This window comes from Cydia splendana, chromosome 7, assembly GCF_910591565.1.
Source record: "Cydia splendana chromosome 7, ilCydSple1.2, whole genome shotgun sequence".
NCBI lineage: Eukaryota > Metazoa > Arthropoda > Insecta > Lepidoptera > Tortricidae > Cydia > Cydia splendana.
The window spans coordinates 1,047,460-1,074,813 of NC_085966.1; the positions used below are offsets into that span (position 1 = coordinate 1,047,460).

Genomic DNA, 27,354 nt, shown 5'->3' on the forward strand with positions numbered 1-27,354 from the left:
CGCCTGCGCATCGCAAGGACGCGTGATGTGACCTTGGTAATGTATCTATGTAGGGGGAAAGATTGTAAAAAGTGTTTGTCACTTTTGGAATATGAATCATTTAATTAAGTACCTAGAAAAAAAACGCAATTTCTTTTGCTTTTTTTATATTTAAACTAACGAAACACATAACGAAGTGTTTTTAATAAAATATAATTATATATATATATATATATGTCGGGAATCGTGGGCGTATCATACTATAGGATGCACATCTGAACCTTCAATCGTGGATGACGAGGGCTTTCAATGAAATACGATATTCAACTCACAGTCTTTACTGCACAAGACTCATTACAAATCATACCACACGTGACACATCTTAACCAAAGCAAACCAGTCTCCGACATATATTTAATACAAGGATTTTGGACATACATATTACTGGGACCACTGACAACTTACTTACAGATGTTTAAAAGTGGAAATTAAGTTACACTTTTCAATTGAAATTTAATGGTCAACGGTGGTTACCCACACAACATACATAATTACATACATATAGTCATGTACTACGATATCAGCTACATACACAGCTAAGCGACTCCAACGAAACGCGTTTGTTTCTAAGCAAAGCAATACCTAATGACAGATGTAGTGCATATTATGGTACCATCGAACTGATCTGATGAAGGAGGGTGTCATTCTGAATCCCTAACAACGTTTGTCCTAAAGTCACTTGCCCTAACTGGTTTGTCCTAATGGGCACATGCCCTAACGATCAATTGTTATAACGATTATTTTCCATAATGTAAGGTTCTGAAAAATGGTTAGGTTTTAGAACTTGCTGCCACAAAAGTGGGTTAGGTTAGGGTTAGGTTAGGTTAGAACTGCGACCCTCGCAAAAAAGAAAATATGCTTAATAACATTAGGATAAGTAATCAATAATTAGGGAAACCAAAATTAGGGTTTTTAGTGTTAGGACAACTGATCATTATGACAAACAATATTAGGGAATGCAAAGATAGGAGAAAAGACTTTAGGGATTCAGATATAGATCCGATGAAGGACACAAGAAAAAGCCATAGGAACTCTGTGATAAAACTACGCAATCTAATTGTGTTTGGACTGTTTGGGTTTGTTAGAATTTTCTCGATGAGTATTGATTGCCTGTTGAATAAATGTGCCTGTTAATCAAAAATGAAATATATGACAAAAAACCGGCCAAGTGCGCGTCGGACTCGCGTTTCAAGGCTTCCGTGCATTAAGTCTGACTCACACTTGACTGCACATTTCTAATAGGTTTTCCTGTCATCTATAAGTAAAGAACTATTTTGTGTATTTATTTAAAAATTTTAGGCCAAGTAGTTTAGGAGATAAACGGGGGGAATGGTAATTTTTTGGCTATTTTCTTAAATAACTTCTAACTAATATATTTTAAAATAAAAAATATATATATTTGAAACTCTCAAGATGAGCTCTTTCATTTGATATATAACACTAAAGAGTTTTAAAAACTTTATTTTTTTATTGTCGCATTTACCTCCAAAAGTGGCCCCCATGTTTAAAATTCATTTGTTTACGTTACATGTCCATCTTTGGGTCACTAATTTACATATGTGTACCAAATCTCAACTTAATTGGTCCAGTAGTTTCCACGAAAATAGGCTGTGACAGACGGACAGACAGACAGACGCACGAGTGATCCTTTTTTCCTTTTGAGGTACGGAACCCTAAAAACTTATTGATTTTTGATTGAACAGTGTTAAGTCTGATTATTCATTATAACTGTATCCATACTAAAAATAAGCCTTGCTTACAACATACAAAATCTAGCCTCTGCCTTAGGTATCAGTCAAGCTTAATAATAATTAATTCGTCTATATATACAATAAACATAATAAAAAATAGGTCAATTTTACGGCTTTCAGGTTATTATTGTTATTGCAATAGTATTACTATATGTAAATGCTCACCAATGAACTTATATCGTGTCATATGCAATGCATGCTCGGCCAACACTATCCTTTTTACTGCTGATAATAAAGGTCTTTACTCGCTTAATGAATAGTGTACATATGGCAGACGATCTTGACTCAGTTTGCAACGTAACTTGTCGTGAAGTACTTTCCCCCGAATGTTTTAGTACCGTTTTTGACCAAAAAGTTAATTTTAAAATCTTAACTTATAATATTCGCAGCATAAACAAAAACTTGAATATGTTTCTACTAAACTTGCACCGTACACAAGTCGAGTTCGATGTGTTGGTCCTAACGGAGTGCAGGTTACAAGACACGGCTTTGATGGACCAGATCCCAGGATATTCCTCATACTTCTCAACCCATAACATTAATCAAAACGGCGGTGTCGTAATTTTCATTAGAGATCGCTGGATGGTAAACGTATCAGAACCCCGTTTTGACGAAGCATGCTGTTTGTTGGTGGAAATTCCGAATAAAGTTACTATTCTAGGTATCTACAGATCCCCTTCCTTTAATTGTCCCACCAGCTTCTTCCGAGACCTAGATTGTGTCCTTAACTCACTTAGCCATGTCAATCAGGTAGTCCTGGCTGGCGATATAAACATTGATATTCTAGCCCAACGAGCCTATGCAACAGACTATCTTTGCTTACTTGCTGAACATGGTCTGTCACCCGCAATTACCTTACCTACGCGCCAAGAAGCCTGTTTGGATCACATATTTGTTAAGACTAACGCACTAGTTACTGGTTTAATCTGTGACTTCAACGTAACTGACCATAAAGCTGCAGCCATCGAAATAGCAATGCGTTCTTTTAGTTCTTTTAAGCCGAGCAGATTAAAAACCGTAATCGATTATGAAAGTGTCGCTCAGGAGCTCTCGGCAACAAATTGGCAAAATGTGTTGAATGAAGCGGATGTTAACGTGGCAACTAATTCCTTTGTGACCATAACTCGGAACGCCATCGATAATCACTCAAAACAAGTCAGGATTCCTAGATCCAAATTCACCTTGAAGCCGTGGATGACACCTAGTCTGTTCCGTTGTGTTCGGCAACGCGACAAATTGCATGCAAAAGCAAAACGATTTCCGAATGATGCAGTCCTTCAACTCTCTTACAGCAGGTACAAAAATTTCTGCAACGATCTATTGAAAAAACTTAAGGAACAACATGAAAAATACGAACTCTCGACAAACTCCACCAATACAAGAAAGCTCTGGCAAACCGTTAAAAACATATGCAACATGAACAAGTCAAACACTCAACCCCACGCACTCATCTCCACGCCAAACCCTGAGGAATCTTTAAGCAATTGTAACAGATTCTTTTCATCTGTGGGTCAAAATTTAGCTGAACAAATAATCACTCAAATAGAGGAAAGTGAGGAAAGTCTTGCCAATAAAGTTAAACCACTCGATGCCTCTAATATATCCTTCTTTATGCAGCCTACCGACTTCAGAGAAATTGAAATTATTATTATGCACCTAAAGGACCACAGTGCACCAGGCTTAGACGGGATTAGTAATAGACTCCTAAAATATATTATATATACCATCAGTGAGCCACTTACTCATATCTATAATCTTAGCCTTAGCTCAGGCTACTTCCCTGATCAATGGAAGACAGCTTCCGTTACCCCAATTCACAAAGCCGGAGCTAAAGACATTCCCGGAAACTACAGGCCCATATCCCTCCTCAGTGCATTTTCCAAAATTCTAGAAAAGCTCGTAAATTCAAGACTCGTTAAATACCTGGAAAACTTTGGTCTCCTATCTGATAGACAATTCGGTTTCCGACAGAACCGATCCACAGAAGACGCCACCTCCCTTCTAGTCAACCTTGTTTCTTCTTACTTAGATAGCAATTTAAAATGCATTGGCGTCTTCCTGGATCTTGCTAAGGCATTTGATTCGGTATCAATCCCGATTCTCCTCCGGAAACTGCAAAATATTGGTATACGTGGTGTCCCGCTGTCATGGTTTGAAAGCTATCTTTCTGGAAGGAGTCAGCAAGTTAAAATAGACTCACACAAAAGTCCAGAAGAGCCTATTAAATTCGGCGTTCCTCAAGGCAGCATTCTCGGCCCCACCCTTTTCACAATTTATATCAACGATATTTTAAAACTCCATATTCCAAATTCTGAAGTAATCTGTTATGCTGACGACACCGTAATACTTTTCAATGACAAAAACTGGGAAAGAGTTATCGCTGCAGCAGAGCAAGGCATGAAAATTGCAGCGCATTGGTTTCGTACTAATCTCCTAACTCTAAACAGTGACAAAACCAAATTCATATGTTTCCATAAAACTGCATTATCGAAACCATCTTTTGACCCCAAGATAAAGATTCACCTATGTAATGACTCTTCCACTAACCATTGTGACTGCGATCATATCCAGCGTACACACGTCATTAAGTACCTGGGCTTATTAATAGATGAAAAACTAGATTTTAAACATCATATTCATAATCTCGCCGATAAAATCAGGAAATCCATTTTCATTTTTAAAAAGCTTCGCAGTTCGGCTTGCAAGCCTTTGATAAAAATGGTCTACACTGCGCTATGCCAACCAGTGATCAGTTACTGCATCACAGTGTGGGGTGGAGCACCCAAGACCACGATGCTGGAACTTGAAAGAGCCCAACGCTCCGTTTTAAAAGTAATGTTTAAGAAACCCTTTCGCTTTCCAACATCGGATCTCTATGCTGAAGCGAAGGTTCTTACCGTTCGTCAACTGTTTCTGCATAAAATAGTTGTGATCACCCATATATCATCTAAACACTTGGCTTGTTACAATTCGCTCCTTAAAAAGCGCATATTTAATCTACCGGTACCTAAAGTATCATCTGCATTTGCTAAACGTTTCGGGGACTACATAAAGGCAGCAACTTACAACGCCATTCTCAAGCACTGTGATTTAAAAGATAGCACTGCAAATGAGGCCAAAAACACTACCTATAAGCTACTTCAATCACTGAGTTACACAGAGACAGAAGCTATTTTGCAAAGTGTCACTTCACTGTAATTTTTACCTTAGACTTAGACTAAGTTAATTGTTAATTTTTAGTTTTAAGTATATAATGTAAGTTTTAATGTTACTATGTTATGTGATATTAATAGTATGACCTGCACACGATAACGAAACTCTGTTATACAACTGTAATTGGTTCCCCGCGATACAGGTGTAACCTAGTGCGGGGGCCCCTGGTAACTATGTTTGTAACAGTTTTTAGAAATAAATTATTCTTATTCTTATTCTTATTCTTATTACAATATTTTTTCATAAGGCTTGGGCTGTCCCAAGCCTTATGAAAAAATCTCATTTTAATTCTAATCGTCACTGTCACCTGACCTGACCGACCTTGGCATTCGAGTAGCGACGTAACCGGCTGCGCGGGAGTTTTCGGCGGCGCATCACTTTTACTTTGCGGACATTTTATTTCTTATTAAACCAATATTTCAAAAAGGGGATTCAATAATCTTTTTTTTTTATCTGAATCGATTAGTTATCAAGTGTAAAATTATGTTTATAGGGCATATTTATTTCTCCAAAAGTAGGTAGTAAACTCTGGTTAGACTGCAAATTTATAGTATAATGATATTAAATTTAAATCATTACTAAGCTGCTTAAATACTAAGCTGCTTGCCACTTTCCTCGAATGTGGAATTTTCTGGGAGTTTAATGTTATTTCGATTCAGAATCACGAGCTCTTTTGGTTCTAATAAAGAAAAGTCCACCAAAAGTTCTTTTGTCTCACTACAATTCCAAATACTTTATACGACAAATGTATGGAATTTTTGAGAACCTTTTTTGCTATTGATTCTGAGTAGAACAAACGTAAAAACCCACAAGAATTTTCACATTTTAGAAATGTGGCTTTTACTTTAAGAAATTCTTTACATAATAATTTTATGAATCTGCCAGCTCACTAAAAGTTTAGTAATGATAACGTTCAGAATACGTCTTTATTAAGTGACCTCTCAGAATAAGACCGTTATTCACTCTATGCTCTGTCCACGCATGGGTCAAAGTGAGATTCTTTAATTTTAGATCGTAAATTTGCAGTCGCTGTCGCGAGTTTGGATTTTACTCGGACCAAGATTGATATTGATCTCTTTACCTAGTTATTTGGTATTTTGTAGTTGCCTATGAAATAAAACCTGGACCTGAAAAAAACCCAGAATTTAAAGATAGAATTTTTTAAAGACCTAATGTGATCCGAATAATATTATAAAATTGTGATAGAAGTCGCTCGACTACAGGTACTTATAAAAAAAATCTGCGTCGATGTTACGAATTTAAATTCCTGTAGACTATGTGAAAATATGTTATTTAGCGATCAACGTTTACTTTTTTGTTTTTTTTATCATGCAGATACATCTGGAAGCGATATTATATTTTTTTTAGTTAAAAATAAAAATTCACCACTTAGGGCAAGACTTAAACTTGCGTGTGAATTTATCCATTCCTTCCTTTACTTTACCAACATTTAAATTCACATTCTAAATTGTTAAATATTTCTTTAATTTTAGTATTAAATAGGTTGTATAATTCATTATTTTATCTCAATGTCACAAAATTAGAATATGAGGATGAAACCATTTACGGCCCACGGAATTCGTTATAACAGGTTCTGTTTGGGGGACATAAAACACTACTTTAGATTCGATGTCTACTAAAATGCCTACGCTGTTTGACTTTTGACTTATTTTTAATTGTTGTATTTTTTCTTTATACCAAAAACTTGGATAAAAATATTATTGAATATATGCTAGTAAATCATTTAGAAGAGTGCATGATCGTCATACATACGTGAAATTTTGTTATAAATTATAATACACTAGATAAGTTTTGCATTAGACAAAATATGAAACAAAGAGGTCACGATCACGTATACATTTTAAAACCATGTTTCCATTGACAATGATTGGCCGGAAAATATTTACTTTCTTTTTAAATCTACTTATTTTATTATAAAATCTAAACTTTGTATGAAATGAAAAAGTAGTATAAAATATTCGTAAATCGTCTTGAAAACGTTGACGCCGACGTTTTTACAGTTTAAATCTATTTTATTATATATTTGTTTAGTCCCTCGAAAACAATATTTAACAACATATAACTAAAACACCTCTTTTTAACTAAATTATACTATTAACGTAGTTATCAAATCATATACAAGTATAACCATGGTTATAAATATAATGGCTCTTTAAATTATAGTTACAACTTAAAATGGGTCGCTCCTTAACTCGTCCTTAATCAACATAACCAGTTGTTAATCGGGCGCGTCTTCGCAAAATGTCAGTTACGCAACTATAACGTAACTGGGGAGGACAATGTGGAAAACAAATGAATTTGTAAGATTCCAATAAACAGAAAATGTCACTTACGTAACTGGACACAGATAATATTATGTTAAAAATAAAGTTATGACAAAGAACGTACAAAAAGCCGCATTATTTCTTTATCCCGATTAATTTCAGAAATCTATATAACTAAATCTTAAATATATTTGTACGCATTAGTAAATAAGAAAATGTGTCACAAAATAAAAGCACTTTCGTGGAAATAGGAAAAGGTATTTTCAAGAACTAGACTTTGGAGTTTTACGCCTCATATATTACCTACCTAGGTAAACCTAAAAATGAATACTGGCCATAACTTCTACATAGTGCAATTACTTACATACGAACCAATAAAAAAGTAACAATTTGACACAAACAAGTGCTACATATTTCAATTACATAATAACTAAACTTGTATAATGAAAACCCCAAAAATAATGATTACCAAAAAAATGTTTCATACACAAAAATTGTTAATGCAAATTTTTTGCAAATTCTAATTTGCATCTCACAACCATATTGACTGTGAGAAATGAACTTTCGATCTGTCAATTCCATAAAACATTAACAATCAGTAACTTATGGTCAACCCAACACTATTTGTTTAAAATTGAACCCTAAGTCTTAACTCATATGATTGAAAATTAATGCTCAAACGGGCGAGAGTTAATACATTCTTCTTCTGAGCAGTGTCATAAGTTGCGTACGCGTTGCTTATTCAAAATTGATTCTTATCCCACACATATAAAATTGAAAATTAATCGATAAAAGACGTGAGTTATGACATTTTTATGCAGAATGGGTCGTTAAAGATGCGCACACTTACGTAACAAGGTGAATGTCATTGGGTTAGTTCGGTAAAGGTTAACTTGTGAATGAAGATGGATTCGATCGAATACTTGTGGATGCAATTCAGTAGCGAATATCGGGTGATATTATATTCAAATTGTAAAATATAAGTTGCTTTGTAATTCGAAGCATTTATAATTTCATTTAATAGAAAAAAAATCTTAAAAATACTTTTTTCGACCTAAAATTACTTATCTTGAAAAACACTTTCGTTTGAGCGCTTGTTTAGGCGCTCTAAACTAAAAATCAAGTTTTAAATTCCAAATTGAAGATTTATTTTGTCCCGATGTCCAGTTTTAGTTTAAATTTGAAAGTTTGGTTATTAAGGAAAAGAATAATAACTATTTAATTAAAGAATGTCCCAAACATTCCTCAGGTAAAACCCTTCCGGTGTTGCGGGTGTCCAAAAAGTGTGTAATCGCTTACCATCAGGGTGATCTATCTGCTCATTTGCCTCCTATATCACAAAAAAGGTACATCGCTTTGGAAAAGAGCTAATACTCTTCAAACTGCTGGTTCGATTTTTATCAAAAACATAGCTAAGAACCACCGCAAAGAACCTCGCTTTCACGTAAAAAAACCGTATCGAAATCGGTGAAATGGCGTCAAACGTACCGTATTCCCCTCTATTTGCTTCGGGGTTTAAAAAGTATAAGTTTAACAGTCAAAAAGATCCTAACCCCTTGGTGATTGGGCTAAAATAATTGTAAATTCGCTTTCGTTAAATATAAGACTGATGTTCCGTCGCAAATGTTCCAAAATGGTGATATTTACCAACTATGCTTCTCTGTTTGGCCTAAAGGTTGACTGGTAGAGAATGCCGTGTAGCATTAAGTGCGCCTTTTGTCACTGTATATTTTTTACTGTGCAATAAAGTTTAAAACAAGTAACTTTCTCAAAGACACCGATGTTCTAATTAAGTCCATTTCGGAGATAATCCATAATTTATTTTTTTACTATAAGGCCTCTACAAGCGTGTACACTTGCCTTAGGGCCGGCTTACATATTGATTAGTGTTTAGAATGAGTTCATACATTTGCTACTAAACTTAAGTACAATCTCGGTCGATTGATGTACGAAATGACATTGATATGTCACAGATTTCAATTGTTTGGTTAAGTTAAATGTAATGCCCGTGTTACAACAACGCTATATGCTACATTTAATTACTTTTTAAACAAAAAGAAAAACAAAAAAGAAAACAAAAAAAAATTTTTTTTTTGAAAATTAACTATGCCATTTAGTTCTTATAAACGTACTTAACTATACCCCGAAGTTAACGGAATTCAATAAAAACACGGTGTATAGTAAATTAAAGAAAAACAATACGAAATTTATGTGTAAAAAAATACAAAAAGTTATAATATCCCAGCATACAATTACTGGGGATCGAACCCAGACCCTCTGTGCAAACAGAAAAAGCGAACGTTTACAAACTGAGCCAAATAGTTCTTAGATGGGTTGACGAAATTTAGCTACTCCTTCTCAAATTAAAATTAGTTAAAATTAAATATCTAAATACCGCCTAAACCAGCGATAATTTTTTTCTGCATTTTTTGCTATTAACTCTGTAAACATGTTTCAAAAAGAAAAAAGTCTTATGATATCGATACGACTATTTGTTTAGGCGCCAGGTATCACGACTCCGCCATTTTTAAAAATTTCCAAAAACCGGATTGACAAAAAAATTTTATTTAGTCATAAAATTCGGTCACAAAATTTCACGAGAATCGGTTAAGAATTGCGACCTGTAGAGGAGAACATCCGGACATACGAAAGCAAAATGCCCGAGTCAAAACGTAGACCTTCGCTTCGCTTCGGTCAATAAATAAATAAATATTTCCACTATAGTAAAATTTCGGGAACTTCTCATTGATTTGTACGGGAATCGAATTTTTCCATTTTGAAAATTTCCTGTGTCCTTGAATAATTTTACACTTTAGACTCACTTGTTTTTAGTCACTCGCGCGACATGTTTCGGAGAGCCTAGGTCTCCTTTCTCAAGCACTGACAGTGCACGGTGCAGTACGCGATACACGGCCGTCGTGAACGCTGCTCGCACTGTCAGTGCTTGAGAAAAGAGACCTAGGCTCTCCGAAACATGTCGCGCGAGTGACTAAAAACAAGTGAGTCTAAACCGTAAAATTATTCAATGTTAGTATGTCTCACAACAGTTAAAATTCGATTCCTGTGTCCTGTTAAGTTTCCGAAAAAATATTTTTGAGACTTTCCGCAAATTGCACATATGCTAGTATATTTATTTCAAGGAAAATCTCGAATAACACGTCACTTTATAGCACTTAACTCTAAAAAGGGGGAAAACGATGAGTTTAATTTCAAACTTGTTTTTATGGTAATTCTACAAAGTCCTCGTAAAGTACTACAGTTGTTACTTATATTTCAACTTCTTTCCCGAATATTTCAATTAATCAAAATCATCCCTCACTCTTTTGGGCTCACCAATCTTTGCACCGGGGACCGTAGGGCTGGCGCCTACCTCTCTCAGCGTATCGCCCTAGTGCAGCGGTCGGCAACCAGCGGCCCGCGGGCCGCATGCGGCCCACGAACCTCTCACTTACGGCCCGCGAGCCTCCCTGGCTATACTGTATGTAATATTGACAAATTACAATGTCTGATAAAGTCATAAATATTAACAAAGTGCGGCCCGCGTCCACTTCGTTAACTGCTATGTGGCCCTTGGCTGCTAAAAGGTTGCCGACCGCTGCCCTAGTGGTACAGAGAGGTAACGCCGCCAGTGTTATGGGGTCCATGCCGCAGGCCGAGCTGTTGGACGGGGCATTTCTTTTATGATTGGGCTTTATAGGTTTTTTTTATACTGTATTTATAGGTAGGTAGTAATTTATTTAATTTTTAATTCTAATATTCTTTAATGTAATTTAATTTGAATAAATAATTTAAAAGAGAAGAGTCGTGGAATGTATTGGGCCCCATACATTCCACGACTCTTCTCTTTCCGCACAGACTCTACCTGAGGAGCTTAACAAAAACACAATATTTAATAAATAAACACACAAGCGTAATGACACCGTTACAAAGATTTACAATGTTTTGTCACGTGTAAAAAGTTGTGTCTAATAAATACCTACATTTAATAAACTTGTACACACTTCAATAACATTATGAATAAAATAATCATTATCGCTAACCCTATTTGATGACAATTTAATGAATACTAAACACAAAAACATCCCATTAAACTAATCCGACCATGACTAAACTTAACTTTGTAATAATATAACGATTTTGTGTGTCTTAAAATAGTCAAATGTCAAATTCAAATTTCAAGGATGAAATTATAAATGATAATGTAACGTCTGCCCACCACAAGAAGGTTAATACATATTTACATCTTTATGACTACGAAGTTAGCCTGATTTTCTGAATCTGGAATCCTGTTTTGGCTTTTATTGGTCATCAATTTAAAAAATTACATCATCGTCTTTAAGGTCTTCTGCCCTTTTAATTCTGTCATTTTCAGAAATGAATACATCTTCAAAATTATTGGTGGTTTTGACAAAGGTAATTAGTATGATTGTATTGGTAATTTGCAAAAAACATAGCTCTAAATTAAAAATAAACGTATTGACGCGATCGCTTATACTATTAATGCAATTGTCTAGCCTGCCTGCGTAACATTGTTTTTTACATTTCAAATATGTGTATTCTATAGGTATGTTGTAAATTTCTAGAGACGCTTTTGCCATCCTCATTAATATTTAAATAGTTTAGTTTGTTAATAAGATCATATCTATCGATGATGCTTTTAAGATGCTTTTAAGTTTTTGAAATAACTTTATTTTAATTTGACGAAAAGTACAGTAACTTTTTTGCTATTTCTTACGTTTTTCTTCCAGACAAAAAGTTTTTGAACTGTATAAATTAACTTTACGTTTAGGGGTCATCCATTAATTACGTCACACGTTTAGGGGGAGGGAGGGCGTCAAGAAAATGTGACATATTGTGACACGGGGGAGGGGGGAGACACAAACTTTGTGACGTCACTTTAACTTCATCAGTAACCGAATTTTTTTTTTAATTATTTTATTCGCTGTACATTTAAATAACAAGTTTTTAAAACGATAGTCGTTTTTATTCTTTTAATTTTTTTTCCTAAGCAGTTTTAAGTTGTAAAATTACTAATATTTATATAGTCAAAAACATTTTGATAAAATATTAATAATACTTAGGTACTTACTTAATTCGATTTGGCGATTTCGTAGAAAAAATGTGACGTCACACTAGGGGGGAGGGGTTTGCCTGTTGTTTGGTTTGTGTGACGTAATTAATGGATGACCCCTTATGTATCGGTTACAACACAAATGACACGCTAAATTCTGCTTTCATTGGTTAAAACAGGACTAAAAAGGAAGACGACGCTCTCACGTGCTCTCTATTGATTGTGCACATAAAAAACAATAAAACAACAGCATTAAATTAAAACAAAAAAACTAAAACTTTATTAACAACCGGGCTCTTATCACAGCATTGCTACAGAAGGGTGGGGATTGACTAGTTTAAGGGGCTACTGGAAGATGGGCGCCCTGGGGCTGGAAGCCGTTCTCGTCAGCGATGTAGGTGACGGTGTAGACGACGCCATCGGGGCCGGTGTAGGAGAAGGAGCCGCGGACGGAGATAGCCTCGTTTTCGGAGCCGGCGTTCTGGAGCTGGCCTTGTTCCTGTTGTGAAATGCCGTTGGAGGTCTCAACTCTGTGGAGGGAATTACATATTAGAAGAGGTGTTAATGGATAAAAAAGTGAGGAGGTGGGTGAGTGAATGTTCTACGTTTTACAGCGTTTATTAGTTACTTAGCTTGCTTTTTTAGTTGGATCGTATGTCATCTATAGGGGTAGGTACCTACCTAATAACGTGCGACTTTCAATCCGGAGGTTGCGGATTGAAATCATTTGTACCAATAAGTTTTCAGGAACTTATGTACGATATCATATTTTGATATTTCCCAGTCACTTTTCGGTGAAGAAAAGCATCGTGGGAAAACTGGACTAATCACAACAAGGCCTATTTTCCCTTCTAAATTGGAAGTTCTGATGGCAGTCACTTTAAAAAGTTGCCAAGCGAACCCTAGGCTCCCAAAAGCAAAAAGCCGGGACAACATGAGAATCTAATGGATGACTTACGCGTATTGGTAGCTATCGATGCCGTTGTTCTCAGCGTCGTACCGGAGGACCTGAGCGTCAGCGTCAGGGCTGCGTTGGGGGGCGGCGGCCACGGCCGCGACGATCAGGGCGAATACGATGAACTGCAAATAAGCGTACTTATAAATAAAATATAAAGTTGAATTTGAAAAATAATGCATGGAATGGAGATCGAGATAGTGTTCTTTTTTTTTCAATTTTCGTTTGTCCACACGTTTGTTCGCATAAAGAATAAAGACTAAGATGCACTTAACAGGTAATAGGTATTGCTTTATTTTATTGTGCTAAGTACAAGAGAAGTTAAGAGTAAGTACTCTAATTAGAAATAAATTTGATCGATAAACACTGAACTAATACAAATAAGTTCAAAGATTTATAAGTTTAATTTTAGCTATAAACTGTTTACAAAAACTTTGTAATGTTTAACAAAAGTAGGTAATTGTAAATTTAAATAGGTATCCATCATATGATTTTTTTTTTCTGTTGAGAAAGAATTTTTAATCGATCACAAAAGACAAGCAACATCTGTCAATCAGAACACAGGAAAAACCACTAACCGATTTCATTTTGGCGAGTTTTTTGGTGGTCCCGGCTTGAGAGCTAGTGAGCGACTGATGCCATCTCTCGGCGGGATGCGCTATTTATATGCGCGAGCGCATCGCAAGGACGCTAGTTGACATTTGAACTTAGAACTTCGGCGGTTTAAAGGTTCTGTGACATGTCCGGTTGTGGACGTGGAAAATACCTTTGGTTTAGATTTATTTATAATCTGATCTTAATGGTTGCTGTCTCGAGGGCTTAATAAATCACAAAATCAGACAAATTATATGTTCTTACGTGCTCGTGTGAAATTTGGTCTCAAGCCCTTACTAGGTTTTGATATGGGGCAGCCACCCTGTCCCTTAACTTGACAGCTAGGGCGCAATTCATAGCTGTAGGTACAGTCGACGTCAAAGGTATGTTTACATTTTTTGCCTTATTACAAAGGAGTAAGTTGCAAAAGTGTAAACATGTTTTTGACATCGACTGTACCGTCGAAGCCCAGTTCAAATGGATATCAGAAATTGGAGGCCAATTCAAACTCACATTGTAACATCAAAATGATATTTAAATAATGTCAGTCGCCCTTGCGTCTCGCTCGCGCCAATACGTAAGGATAAGTACGAGCTAAATGCATCATATATAATTTTGATGTCACAATGTAATTTAGAATTGGCCTCCATGTCTTTACATGTTTAAAAATTGGAAGTTTAGTAAAAGTGTATATAAATTTATCTTAACATTTTGAAGGATGTCAAGTTCCAATAACAGCAAATTTATCAGAATATGTTATATGTGGAAGGTCCATCTTGTTGCAATAGATAGTTAGTTCCATGAATTTTAATTAGGGCCTCGGGCATTTTATGAGTTCGTTAATATATTGTTTAACATATCGGTTTTGCATTTTGTTAATGAACAGTGATAAATGAAAGGTTACTTTTGACAAGCTTTAATTTGATTTAGCAATCATTTTACATGTCATATTACAATTTATGACACTAACTTGCCTTCAAAAATAGATAAGTAATTTTTGAGTTTTTAAATTTGTATCTAAACTAGACTGAGAATCTTAATAGATACTAAGATTTAGATTCAACAGACTTACACACATGGTGGCCTAGCCAAAATTAGGGCCGTTAGGTTATTTGGAATGTTTACTTTAATTTATTTTCACGCAGCTCTACTTATGAATTCAATATGTAGATACCTAAAAAATATTACTTTTATATTTTACTGGGGCAAAGTTGGGCACCAAAGGTAAAGTTACGGTAGATAGTTTTACCAGCCCTGATTTTCAATTAATTACAACATTGATAACTGATAGGGTGGATTAACTGGGTTTGTATATCTCAGTATTACTACTGCAGTTAGCAGCAGAAGTTGCTAAGCGGGCGAGGTGTTCAGAATTACCTTGACACGCTCTTATTCTCTTAACAATAAAGTCGCGTCAAGATAATTTTGAACACCTCGCCCGCTTAGCAACTTCTGCTGCTGGCTGTAGGTACTGCTCATAGGAGTGCCTATTAGCTAACTTTCGTAACACAGTTGAACCTGACACTCCGCTGTCACGCCAAAATGATTCATTTGGCGTCATCGGCGTCATCATTGCGTCACACGGGAGTGGGTGTCTGGGTCTGGCCCACTTGGGGGTCCGACCCTTGCGAAAGGGACACGAGCTTCGTGTCAAGGTTCGCAACCCATACATTTTTGGAATAATCGTATTAAAAATGGTAAAAAAGATACATCATTTTATGATAATAAATAAAACATTGTTATAAGTTGAAAATAAATTCAATTTATTTATTACAATTCTTCATACAATAGCAGGGTACCGCTGCAGTGGTATTGGAACTCTAATAATCAGATGTTGTTATGACATTACATTAAAAAAAAACAGTTGAGGAATACGACCAGGTGGGACACACGAAAGCATTTTTTCCCAAGCTGAAACGGAGACCTCGCTTCGCTCGGTCAATAATATACACTTATTATATGTAAGATCGTGAATGGAATACGCACAATCTGATCACTATCACAGAGATGAACTGAAGGATGTGCAACCTTTAAGTAACCTATAAAACTTCTCATAACACCACAAGTGAACTATCAGGTCTATGTTTGACACGTGTAGTCATTGGCATTTCAAGATCCCCACCGTGACATCTATCACATTTATATTTAAGGTCCATTAATTGGACATACTAGTATTTATCTTAGACTCTACATATGTACTGTAGGTATGTACAGTCAAAGAATTTGATTTCCGTACCATTTTCCTGTTTATCGTCAAAGTTATGAAATGGAACTACCCAAAATAAAATAAAAACTAAAATACAAACGTCCGGAACACTTATTATATAGGGTGGAAAGATAAGTCGGGCCCTGGAGGGAAACTACCTTAAATCCTTAAGCTGGCTCATTTTACTTAAAGAAGACATTCCTTTATTTTTAAAAAGAAACAAAACTGCATTCAAAGTATTTTACTTTTTTTCTTCAATTTGGCTTGTCTAAAAAAATCTAAAGTACTAAATATTAGATTTTATGGATATTTTCTACGACAGACGAGTGTAAGACCTAATGTTTCTTGGAGAAATGTTATCATTAACATTAACTGTATCGACTAGTAGAATAAAATTGCGAGTTTTATTTTTTGGAATTTTTAGTCCGTTCGAGTCCCGGGCGAGGCACGCGAGTTTTAGAAAATCTTTGAATGCAGTTTTGTTTTGTTTTTAAAAATAAAGGAATGTCTCCTTTAAGTAAAATGAGCAGGATTTAAGGTAGTTTCCCTCCAGGGCCCGACTTATCTTTCCACCCTGTATACACCATTCAGTTTGCATATGTAAAAATAAAATGTTATCGAGGTTTGAATGTCAGTTTTGCGCCTACTCGCCCCATTTTACGGGACCTTGTCACAGTGACAATCAATATGAAAAACTGACAAGGTACGAAATGGTACGTACCTACTGAAAATACTGTTAAATTCCTGTAACGGCCTAAATTGTATAGGTATTTAACATAACCTTACTCTTGCAGACAATGAAAACTATGAACTTAATTTTAAAACGTAGGCCCGAAATTAAATTGCTTATACGTATAAATATTGATTAACGAAAACAATGAGAACCTTTATCGCGGGGAATTTCGTCTCATTATCGCATGCCTTTGCGCAACGCATTCTTGACAAGGCTGCGCGCGCATAATTACCTGCGGAAGCATTCGAACTTTCAATATTATAACTTGATATAATATTGATTCAAAATAAATATCGTATGATATTATTACACAAAATAAACTTGGGTGGTTTTACAGAATTTATTTTTCGCTCCTAACTCAACAATCCAAAAATCTAAAAAAGTTTAACCCCTTCGTTAAACTTTTTTAGATTTTTGGATTATTGAGTTAGGAGCTAATATAATTAATATACAATAAATTCTGTATAAAATATTTTCCACAATGTCAATATCCAGGGATAAAATGGGGACTACGTTTGTATGGAGAAACGATCGTCCACTATCGTCTATAGTTCGTTTTTTTAGCATTAGAAATAAGGTAAACAATCTTGATGTGTCTTTTAATTGAAAAACACATTTTAAAAATAAGTTACTGCAAATATGTAACAATTATGAATCTAATACGATGATTTATATTCTTCCGCTTTCATAAGTAATAGTTATTGATTTTTAAAAAGCGTTTTTCAATTAAAAGACATGTCAAGATCGCTTACCTTCTTTCAAGTTCTTTCTAATGCTAAAATAAACGAACTTTAGTACCTTTACCGATTTGGTTAGACAACATAGACAGCGATCCACTGTTAGGATTCTATATGTCGACGCGGAATCGGCAAAATCCGATAGGAAAAAGCTTTATGTCTGCGCAATAAGAGCGAAAAAGTCGTTGTTCGGCTCAGCTCGCATCGGTCGGCGCCTGACGACGCGTGGACGGCTTTATCGCTCTTATTGCGCGGACATAAAGCTTTTTCCTATCGGATTTTGCCGAATGCGCGTCGATATATCTGGGGAGACTTAGCCGTTGAGGGCAAAGGTCTAAAGGTTCGACACCCGGCAGCGGCTAAATTATGTACCATATAAGCTCCCTTACAGTCACAACCATTGGTCCGTCTAGAAATAGATGCCAATACACATTTTCAAACGCTTATCTGAATATTGTACTTGTCCATGTCGTGGCCAGGGGGGGCAGCCAAGATGACAATCGTCGGTAGAATTTGCATTTGGAATTAATTCCACCCTTTGTACAGTTGTATATATTTTGTGCAATAAAATTTAAATAAATAAATAGAACGAAGTCCTTCGTTCTGTTCCACCCTATATTATTATGTGCAAATTTATAGCAAAGGATCGACATTCTTATGGCCTTATGGATATCTTCTTCTTCTACCTAGCGTTATCCCAGCCTTTGCCAGGGTCCGCTTTCCTACCTGTTTTCCTCCACTTTGCGCAATCCTGGGCGTCGTTTCGTGTGAGCCCGTTCACGCTCATGAATATCTGCTTTCACGACATCGAGCCATCGCTTTTTTGGTCTGCCTTGGGGTCGGGGGCTAACTGACCCAAATGCAACTCGATACAATAAGAAATTTAACACTCGTTCATCTGATGGTTATTGCTGTTAATCACATTACCTTCATATTCAGATATTTTATGACATTAATAAAGAAAATAATTAAAGATCAATCAACGAAAAAGGTCAAAAGACTAATAAACATCTGTTGCAACTGCAGTATTTTATGAATAGGTACAAATAACTAAGGATATGATGGTTGCACTATTTTTGTCGATCGTGTCATGGATCGCAGTTACAATACTTATTAGAAAGTAACAGTGTCAATGATAGACGATAACAGCGCGACCATCTTAGGCCTACGTTTGTTTATGATGAGTATTGCATGACATTAGGAATCTTGAACGAAATATAATTATTACATACCTACTAATATTTCCTTTACAGGTTGCCGCACAATGCATCATTATGCCCTTATGACCATGTTCAAAGGCATCATTGAACGCTCATTGATAAAATGTTACGTATACCCATTGAGTTAATATTATTACTAGTTAATATCTAGGAGACCGAACTTTGCTCGGAAAACATATAAAAACTCAAATTGCGCGTTTTCCCAGAGATAAGACTAGTTCGAATAGCTAAATCGATTTATCTCCCCCGAAAACCCCCATATAGCAAATTTCATCGAAATCGTTAGAGCCGTTTGAGATCCCCGAAATATATATATTTATATAAATATGCATATAAATAAATAAACAAGAATTGCTCGTTTAAAGGTATTATTAGATAGATAGATATAGATAGAAGACGCCATACCAAAAATTAAATTGCCGCAATCACAACCTGTACCACGCGACCAAAACATCGTAAACGCCGTAAAATGCATGGCGCTTACGCGTTTAGGTCGCGAGATTCACGCTCGACTTCTATATTTCGTTGTCAAAACAACATCAACTCATGGCGCAAAATTAGTTCCCTGTGCCGGTTCTATCCATTAGTAACATTAGTTCAATGCGTATACCACGGCGAATAGTAATAGTAAGTATGTAATAGTAATGAAAATGAAAGCATATTATTCAAAGAACTTATTTATAAGCTTGTAAATAAATTCACTTGCATGTTGCTTGTTGCTACCAATGTATTTACATCATAAATAAAGCTGTATATTCTCATTTAAGTGAATAATGTATTATATCCTTATGGGAATAAATATTTTTAAACTGAAACTGAACAGTAGGTAAGTAGCCCAGTATACGAGTAGATACGGTTGCGCAAGACATTAAGTAATAGCCTATTTTTTCATATTTAAAGATAATATATGCAGGATTTGGTTATCGCGGGGAATTAATAAATATAACAAATCACCACCAAAAGTACAAAACTCGACCCGTGTTTACTCTACGTGGCAACATCAAATACTGATGACGACGATCTGGCGTCCGGCAATTTCCAGTTCCATTGACAGCGTCATAGAGAAATATAGTAAGACAAGAGTGCTTACTCCACACATCAGTTTTGGTACCAAAAATATTAGTATTTTCATAGTCGACATCTAGGATCGAGTAGCGGAATTATCAGTACTTTAAGTAGTAGTACTGTCAAGTGACAATAGATGTAGCACCGACCGGAATGTCTTATGTTCTTGAGATTAGAGTTTCCGGTCGGTGCTACATCTATTGTCACTTGACAGTACTACTACTACTACTACTTAAAGTACTGATAATTCCGCTACTCGATACTAGATGTCGACTATGAAAAATGATAATATTTTTGGTACCAAAACTGATGTATGGAGTGAGCACTCTTGTCTTAATATATTTCTCTACGACAGCGTTAATATTATTTCGCGGATTATTATATTTTTGTTTTAATTAACAGATTCAAACCATTATCTACATTAGCCAATCAAAATTATACCCTATGTTCCTGTTTTAAGTATATTATGGTGTACAGGTTATATGACTTGAAGATGCATCAGCCTTTATGCAATAGTTATCGTAAAAGGCAGATTGGCCATTAATACAGTTCTTAATCGGATGCCTCCTGCATTCGTCATATTGTCACGATTGTGGTAATAAATTAGGTGTTTTATTTAATTGTAGATCATACACGAGATAAATAAAGATGACAGATGACACAAGATATATTATCATAAATTAAATATATTTATGCAGGCTCAGATTTTACGTAAGTCGGGTGACAATGCAATACTACATATGGTACCATCGAGCTGATCTGATGATGGAGACAGCAGGTGGCCATATGAACTCTGTGATAAAACAACGCAACCTAATTGTTAGAACTGTCTCGATGAGTATTTAGTTGCCTGTGGAAAGAAAAGTACAGCCAGTGAGAAAATCTTGTACCGAAAATGAAAATTTTGCCTAAAACTTATTTAAATCGTGATTTAGTTGAAACATACAAAGCCAGAACTTAGCTGAGTAAAATCCGATTTTGTATTACGTACCTAGGCGTTTAAAGATATCAGATAGATTGCGATGTCTGTCGAACTTTAAGCTTTATCCGTGTTTTGCAAGAAGACTCTTTGACACCGCCGCATCGCTATGTTTGGTGCATAGGTCGATTACTACTACTTAGGCCACGGATGGACGCAAACGGCGATCAGCAAATCAAGGCCATTCATATATTGCCCTCGACCAAATGTGATCAAATGAACATCCAAATGTTCATACAAGATAACTGCTCGTAATTGAAAATATCCAAAATAAAAAACTACGTGAGCAAATAGTCTAAAGCCTCTCTCATCTTAATGCAAAAACATATGGGTAAAGTTTTGAAATAAACTTGCGAAAACTGCTTATTAAGCCATAATTACACGTTGGATGACGAAGAATATTGCCGCAGTCGTACTTATTGATTTAAATTATTTAATTACTATATCCATCTTTATTTACACGGCTATATCTGTAATTTTATAATGTGGTAAATGGTTTTTGACTTTCTCATTACTTATTGCTTTATAGGTGCGTGACCTATGTTCTACTAATTTCTAAGTGAGAATTAAAATTTTAGGGCAAGAATAAAAAGCAGGGAGGTCATTATCTAAAGATCTAAACGATCCACAGCTCGGGCTTTTTGGATGAAAAATAGCGGCTTTTCCGTTCACCCTAAATTTAAATAGTATTTAACTTAGTATTAGTAAACTCTTTTTTGTACAAAAACACACATTAACAGTAACATACAATTAGGAAAAGCGAAACACATTTAGATCATTAAAACCAACATTTGTGGCTCTTAACGAAATTTGGATGGCTCTTAAAAGTGCAGACCCCTGACCTAGGTACTGAAAATCTATTAGGTAGGTACAATAGGTACATAGTACTTTTGGGTTTAAAACAAGACTTTGCGAGACTCTTTGTTAAAAATATCATATCATATCCAGTAGCTGTTAGGTAAAGAAATGCATCGTTCGCAGTATATAGAATAGAATAGAATAGAATAGAAATCATTTATTCAGACAACACATCAATACAAATAACACATGTATATACAAGTACAGGGCAAAGATAAACAAAACAGTGGAAATAGAGATGTGAAGCCGAAATGGTCTCCACTCAGCAATGCAGCTGGCACGACTAGCGTGGTCAACGGCGCTGGTTTTCAGTGGAGCTAGCGGAGTGTGCGGGACAGCATAGTGCGGGACTCGTGGACGACGTGAATAAATATAGGTAGGTATAGGTAGTGACCTGAAGAAACCCCAACTATTTCAATGACTCAACGACCCAGAACCGATGTGTATGGCGAAAAAGGACGAGGAGAGCCGACGCCAAGTGAAATGGGATAAGGCTAGGCAGAGAGAGGGAGGTACGTACACCTACCAAAAAAATTGAAACAGTAGAGTCCGGCTAAGCTAACTCTGCGATGACTTGAACAGAATAAAGTGTAATTATAAACGTCATATTTTCATTAAAATTTAACATTAGGTATTGATGTCATTGCCGCACCTTGGTCCGACTCTAGTTTACGCTGTTTTACTACAACTTTATAATGAACAATAGCAAATAGTTGATGATTGAAAGTATTACTTAATTATGAAATTTTAACCTACAACAAATGTCAAATGTTGCTGTGTTGATGACCCCATGCATGATTCAATCTAATTGCTATAAACTATAGTGCATTTAGACACCTTTCACTTGTCTGTCATGTCAAGTTAGGCCATTCATACATATTACAGAATACCAGCTTTGCTAGAACATTACAAAAGATTGTATAATAATCGATTCAGCGAAATGTCGAAAGAGTTGCACTTGCATTTTTCCCACCGATACGTCACGTTTCACAACGAAGATCCTGATGGTAAGATCAGCTGCATCGTATAGCTATGGTATGCGCGAGCATCCGGTTTTCGAGAAGATAGAGAATCGAACATTTATGTTAACCAGTACAGGTTGGGTATTCATCGGGCACATTAATATACCTCGTTTTATTATACCAGCAGTATATGAACGCTTGAAATATAATGGTGCGTCTAGATTTAGTGAATTCGCAGCGATAACACATTAATTTTTGCTGTAGATTCCGCGATTTATGCGAGCCGTGCATGAGTTTTAGAAACAAAATATGTGCGCATGCGTGTGTATCTTAAGCTGTGTCAAAAGCTTTTATACTTAAATATAAAATGTATCAGTGTATTGAAGGCTTTCACAGGTAGTCAATGCATCCTCGGAAGCTCTTACACTATAATACAGGTACCTACTATTAGAGCTCTGGTTTTCTCTAAAATGAAGTGAAGTCATCAATGAGACCCAAACGTGCATCAAAAGTATATATATATAATTTACAGTTCCTTTTTAAAAAGGCATACCTACGTCTCTGAATTCAAAACATTACATTATAACCAGACCCCATATTCAAAGAGTAGAGATATATGACTGTTTATACAGCTTTTAGAGGGTGGCAGATACTTTTGGCACGTTTTTATCATACACCAGTGTGTCTCGCTTCCAGCAATACATGTACGAATAAGTACGAGTGAAATTAACGTGCAAATGGTACCTCAATCACATTATTTAGATATCAAAATCTACATTCGAATAAGCTTCCTTGTTGTTTTGAATGATTCACGGTTAATTTCACTAGACTTACCTATACCGGTCCATATTCCGGTCGATATAAGTCTAGTGAAGCATCCTTGTTGTTCACTGGTTCAATTTGAGCGTCGGACTCGTACACATGATATCGGAACGAGCTGCGCGTGCGACGCTGAGAAAGTGGTGCGTCATCGCGGGGTCAAGGCCGACGAAAACGAAACTCATCTTCGAGCTGGTGTGTCAAGATCGTGTTTAAGGGTGAATCAACTTTTTTTGTTAACGTTACCATGTATAGGTCACTCTTAAACTATGTTTCGAAATGTTATTAATACTTTAACTTCTGCATATAATGATTTTGGTCATAAAAATTGTGCTATGCTCTTCCCTGGGACTCAAACTATCTCTGTGCCAAATTTCATCTAAACCGGTTAAACGGTTGAAACGTAAAGCTCTTTACAGACAGACAGAGTTAAGTATGACTCACGCTAGACCGGGCCGTGCCCGGGCCGAGGCGTCCGACACGTGGTGCTTTGGAAGCTCTAGACTGACCCCGGCCCGGTCTAGCGTGAGTCATCCTTTACTTTCCCATTTTATAACATTAGAAGAAATAGGAAAGCAGGAATAGCGGGTACTCTACGAGTATTAATATTGGTCGGTAATAAGCAAATGTTTGATCATCACTGTCTGCGTGTTTCTTGCCCTTGCAAGAATGCCAACATGTATGTTTGGCCCTGGGTCACTGGCAACCTGACCCATAACCCTTTGTAACCGGCAACCAGCACAGCAAGATGTCTGAATATAGAAATAAGAGTCGGACCAAGATAACTCTGCATGGAATATGCAATGACAAAGTGTGACAACGTCGCCATTATTGTCGAATTTCTATAATTATTATGTCGTTCATCCTCCCTCATTTTTCTTTTCCTTTTCAAGTCGACGCAAAGTGTGTTTACAAGGATTCTAATATTCTAAACAATACCGAGTGTGGCCTGTAATGCAAGCAAAAAATTAAACTGTAGGCTGTACTCCTCATACTGACCGACATTTGTTCAGCGACTTTTAAAAATAACTTGTGTTTTGAATCTTAATACACTTTAATAGGAAAACACGGCATATTTATCTAAAGTAGGTAGGTATGCAGAATAAAATTTAGACAAAGTTTTGAATGTGTGCCGTTCCTTACAGCATTACTGTCACGATTAGAATGTTCATTACGTCCCTCACTTTATAAAGGAACTAGCGACCCGCCCCGGCTTCGCACGGCTTCGCTTTACACAAAACCTTTAAAAAATATACATCTAAACCTTCCTCAAGAATCACTCTATTGATAGGTGAAACCTCATGAAAATCCATTCCGCTGTTTTTAAGTTTATCGCGATCATACATACACACAATCAGACAGACGCGACGTGATTTGACAGTGACAGCAGCATGTCGTAGCAGTAATGCTGCTGATGTGGTCATCCCAATTTAACTTAACCGTACCGTTCATTGGACGTTTAGTATGTTGTTTTTTTAAAAAATCGTTCTTTGCATTTTCTTCAAAAAAGACGCTGTAAAAAAAATACTCGACTATAATAGGAACTGCCAGCCTCGTCTTGATTGCATTTTCATTACTTTTAACTATTTACCCCTTAGAGCATTTAGTAACTGGAGACGCCTTGGCTGTCATTTTCTGTACAAAATAGTCTGCTGATTTTTGTGGGGGAGGGGCACGTCAAATGTATGGCTATTTGTACATGATTTGTACGTAACGTACAAAAAGCCAGTCAGATAAACGTCAGTCCATACAAAGGTTTTCGGCAGAGGGGTAAGCTCTTAAAAGGCGACTCCGGTTATTAAATGTTCTAAGATTTACCCATATAATAAATTAGTTAACATTGAAATGCAACCGGCAATGAATTTAAAAATTAAATTCACCCATCATTACATACAAAGTAGTCATTCCCCAACGTCGGCAAAACGATTTTGCATAAGGCCCAACGTGAAGAGGAGCCATAAGACATCACTGCGGTACGATACCGATCTGTCAATGTCAAAGGTGACATTTCTTCAACCAAAAACTTCGACTTCCGGTTCGAGCGCCATATTGAGTCACGATTCGTGATTAATTCCTTTGTTTTCTGCTCATTAATATTGTTTAAAGTGTAATATCGATAGCTTATTATACAGTAAACTAATGTGGTAGTGTGCAGTGAATGGAGAATTCATTTTGAAACGCGTTTAACCACCATTTTGGAGTCAACGGCCGGTAGTCCACGTGCTACTTGTAAAGTCCAACTAACACTTTACAAGAGCTAATAAAATCACCGTACACTCTCTTGTACTAACCGTACAATTTTAGTCGTAGTATTTACGGCCCAATTCGTTTCTAGATCTATTAATTAACGTATCTTAAATTTCGAATAGGGCAGTGAGCTCCTAATACCTTGATTCTGGCGAAATAGTCCCACTGGACTGAAGCCATGATTTTAAAAGAATGAACCAAAAACGTCATTTTTGATACTAACTGATTGGTATCGTACCGCATTGATCTCTTAGAAGCATTGTTCGAATCGAGCAGTATGAGTCAAAAGTGTAGATACTTTTCACATTCTCCAGATTAACACAAAAATGTGACGTTCCACGGGAAAAGGTAACTAATGAAACACATAAATAATCAAAACAGTTTAATTTACACAGGTAATTGCAATGTCAAAACATTAAGCTGGCACAAATTAATACACGAAAACAGCATTTAAGTAATAAATCAAGCGATGCAATAAAATGCCGCTGACGGGTGTCCATACATCATACAATTATAATAATCAGATAGCTTTGGACCAAATAAACCAGTTAAGGTGAACGAGATTCCGAGACCCATCGCTTCTTGCTAGGGTTGGCGCATACTTGGAAATCGCTTATTTATTTTAATTTGTCATACTCTGAAAGTGGCTCATTGTTTTTCTATTAAGCGGGCTGAAAGTGATAGGTACCTACCTACCTACGTTTCTGCCCCATGGCGTTTTATTTTTTTTCTACGATAAGCAATAAAAACTTGGTTGTAAATGATTTTGACAACAAAATGAACCGACTTTTAACTCCCGATTCCATAATTAACCGTCCTTTTACTTAAGATATTAACTAAACGTAGGTATATATGTATAACTAACCTTCAAAAATACCATATAAACAAATGACGGACTTTAAGACATATCTTATTTCTATTAAGTAGTTGTGGTAGTAAAACACTTTATTGTACAAAAACCAAAACAAAACATGAAAAATAAGATTCTTTCTATTTATTAAATTTAAGCCATCGTGATACAACTACGGCTACACAGTCTACACACGGACGGATAGACGGACAGACGGATAGTGGAGTCTTAGTAATAGGCTCCCGTTTTTACCCTTTGGGTACGGAACCCTAAAAAGACTAATATAAATTAAATGACAACTTGCACCAACCCTAACAAAACTAGATAAAATAAGTCAGGTCAATTAGGAGCGTATAAATTTGACAAAAGGTTATTTCCTCCATACATTTGTTTAATCGAGTGTCAAGGCCGCGCCGGTCGCACGCTCCGGCACGCCATTTTGATTAGGATGGTAAAACTAGAATCTATTGGAATAGTAACTATTAACTAAGATGTATTCGTTACTAGCGACCCGGGCCGTCCCGGCTTCGCACAGGTAGTGCGACCAATTTACACAAAACCGTAACAAATTATACATCTAAACCTTCCTCAAGAATCACTCTATTGATTCGTGAAAACCGCATGAAAATCTGTTCAGCAGTTTTTGAGTTTATCGCGAACATACAAACAGACAGACGCGGCGGGGGACTTTGTTTTATAATATGTAGTGATTTATATATAACGAAGTATGTAAGCTCTGTTTCAGATTCCAAAATAGTGCGATGGGCGTC

General features: G+C 36.1%; 1 protein-coding gene across 1 annotated transcript; it reads right to left on the reverse strand.

The window, feature by feature from the left end:
• Window positions 1-12,620: 12,620 nt before the first annotated feature.
• LOC134792025 (cuticle protein CP14.6-like) lies at window positions 12,621-13,984 on the reverse strand. Its single transcript, XM_063763146.1, has 3 exons — window positions 13,893-13,984; window positions 13,318-13,439; window positions 12,621-12,889 (listed from the first exon to the last, which is right to left on the reverse strand). Exons 1-3 carry the CDS (start codon window positions 13,899-13,901, stop codon window positions 12,697-12,699), a joined length of 324 nt encoding a protein of 107 aa, XP_063619216.1. The 5' UTR covers window positions 13,902-13,984; the 3' UTR covers window positions 12,621-12,696.
• Between the last annotated feature and the right edge of the window lie 13,370 nt (window positions 13,985-27,354).

Excerpts from the sequence above, each read along its gene's own strand:
- LOC134792025 (XM_063763146.1), bottom strand. Across the intron at positions 12,890-13,317 it reads ATCGATAGCTACCAATACGC|AGTTGAGACCTCCAACGGCA; the intron begins GTAAGTCATCCA and ends TTCCCTCCACAG.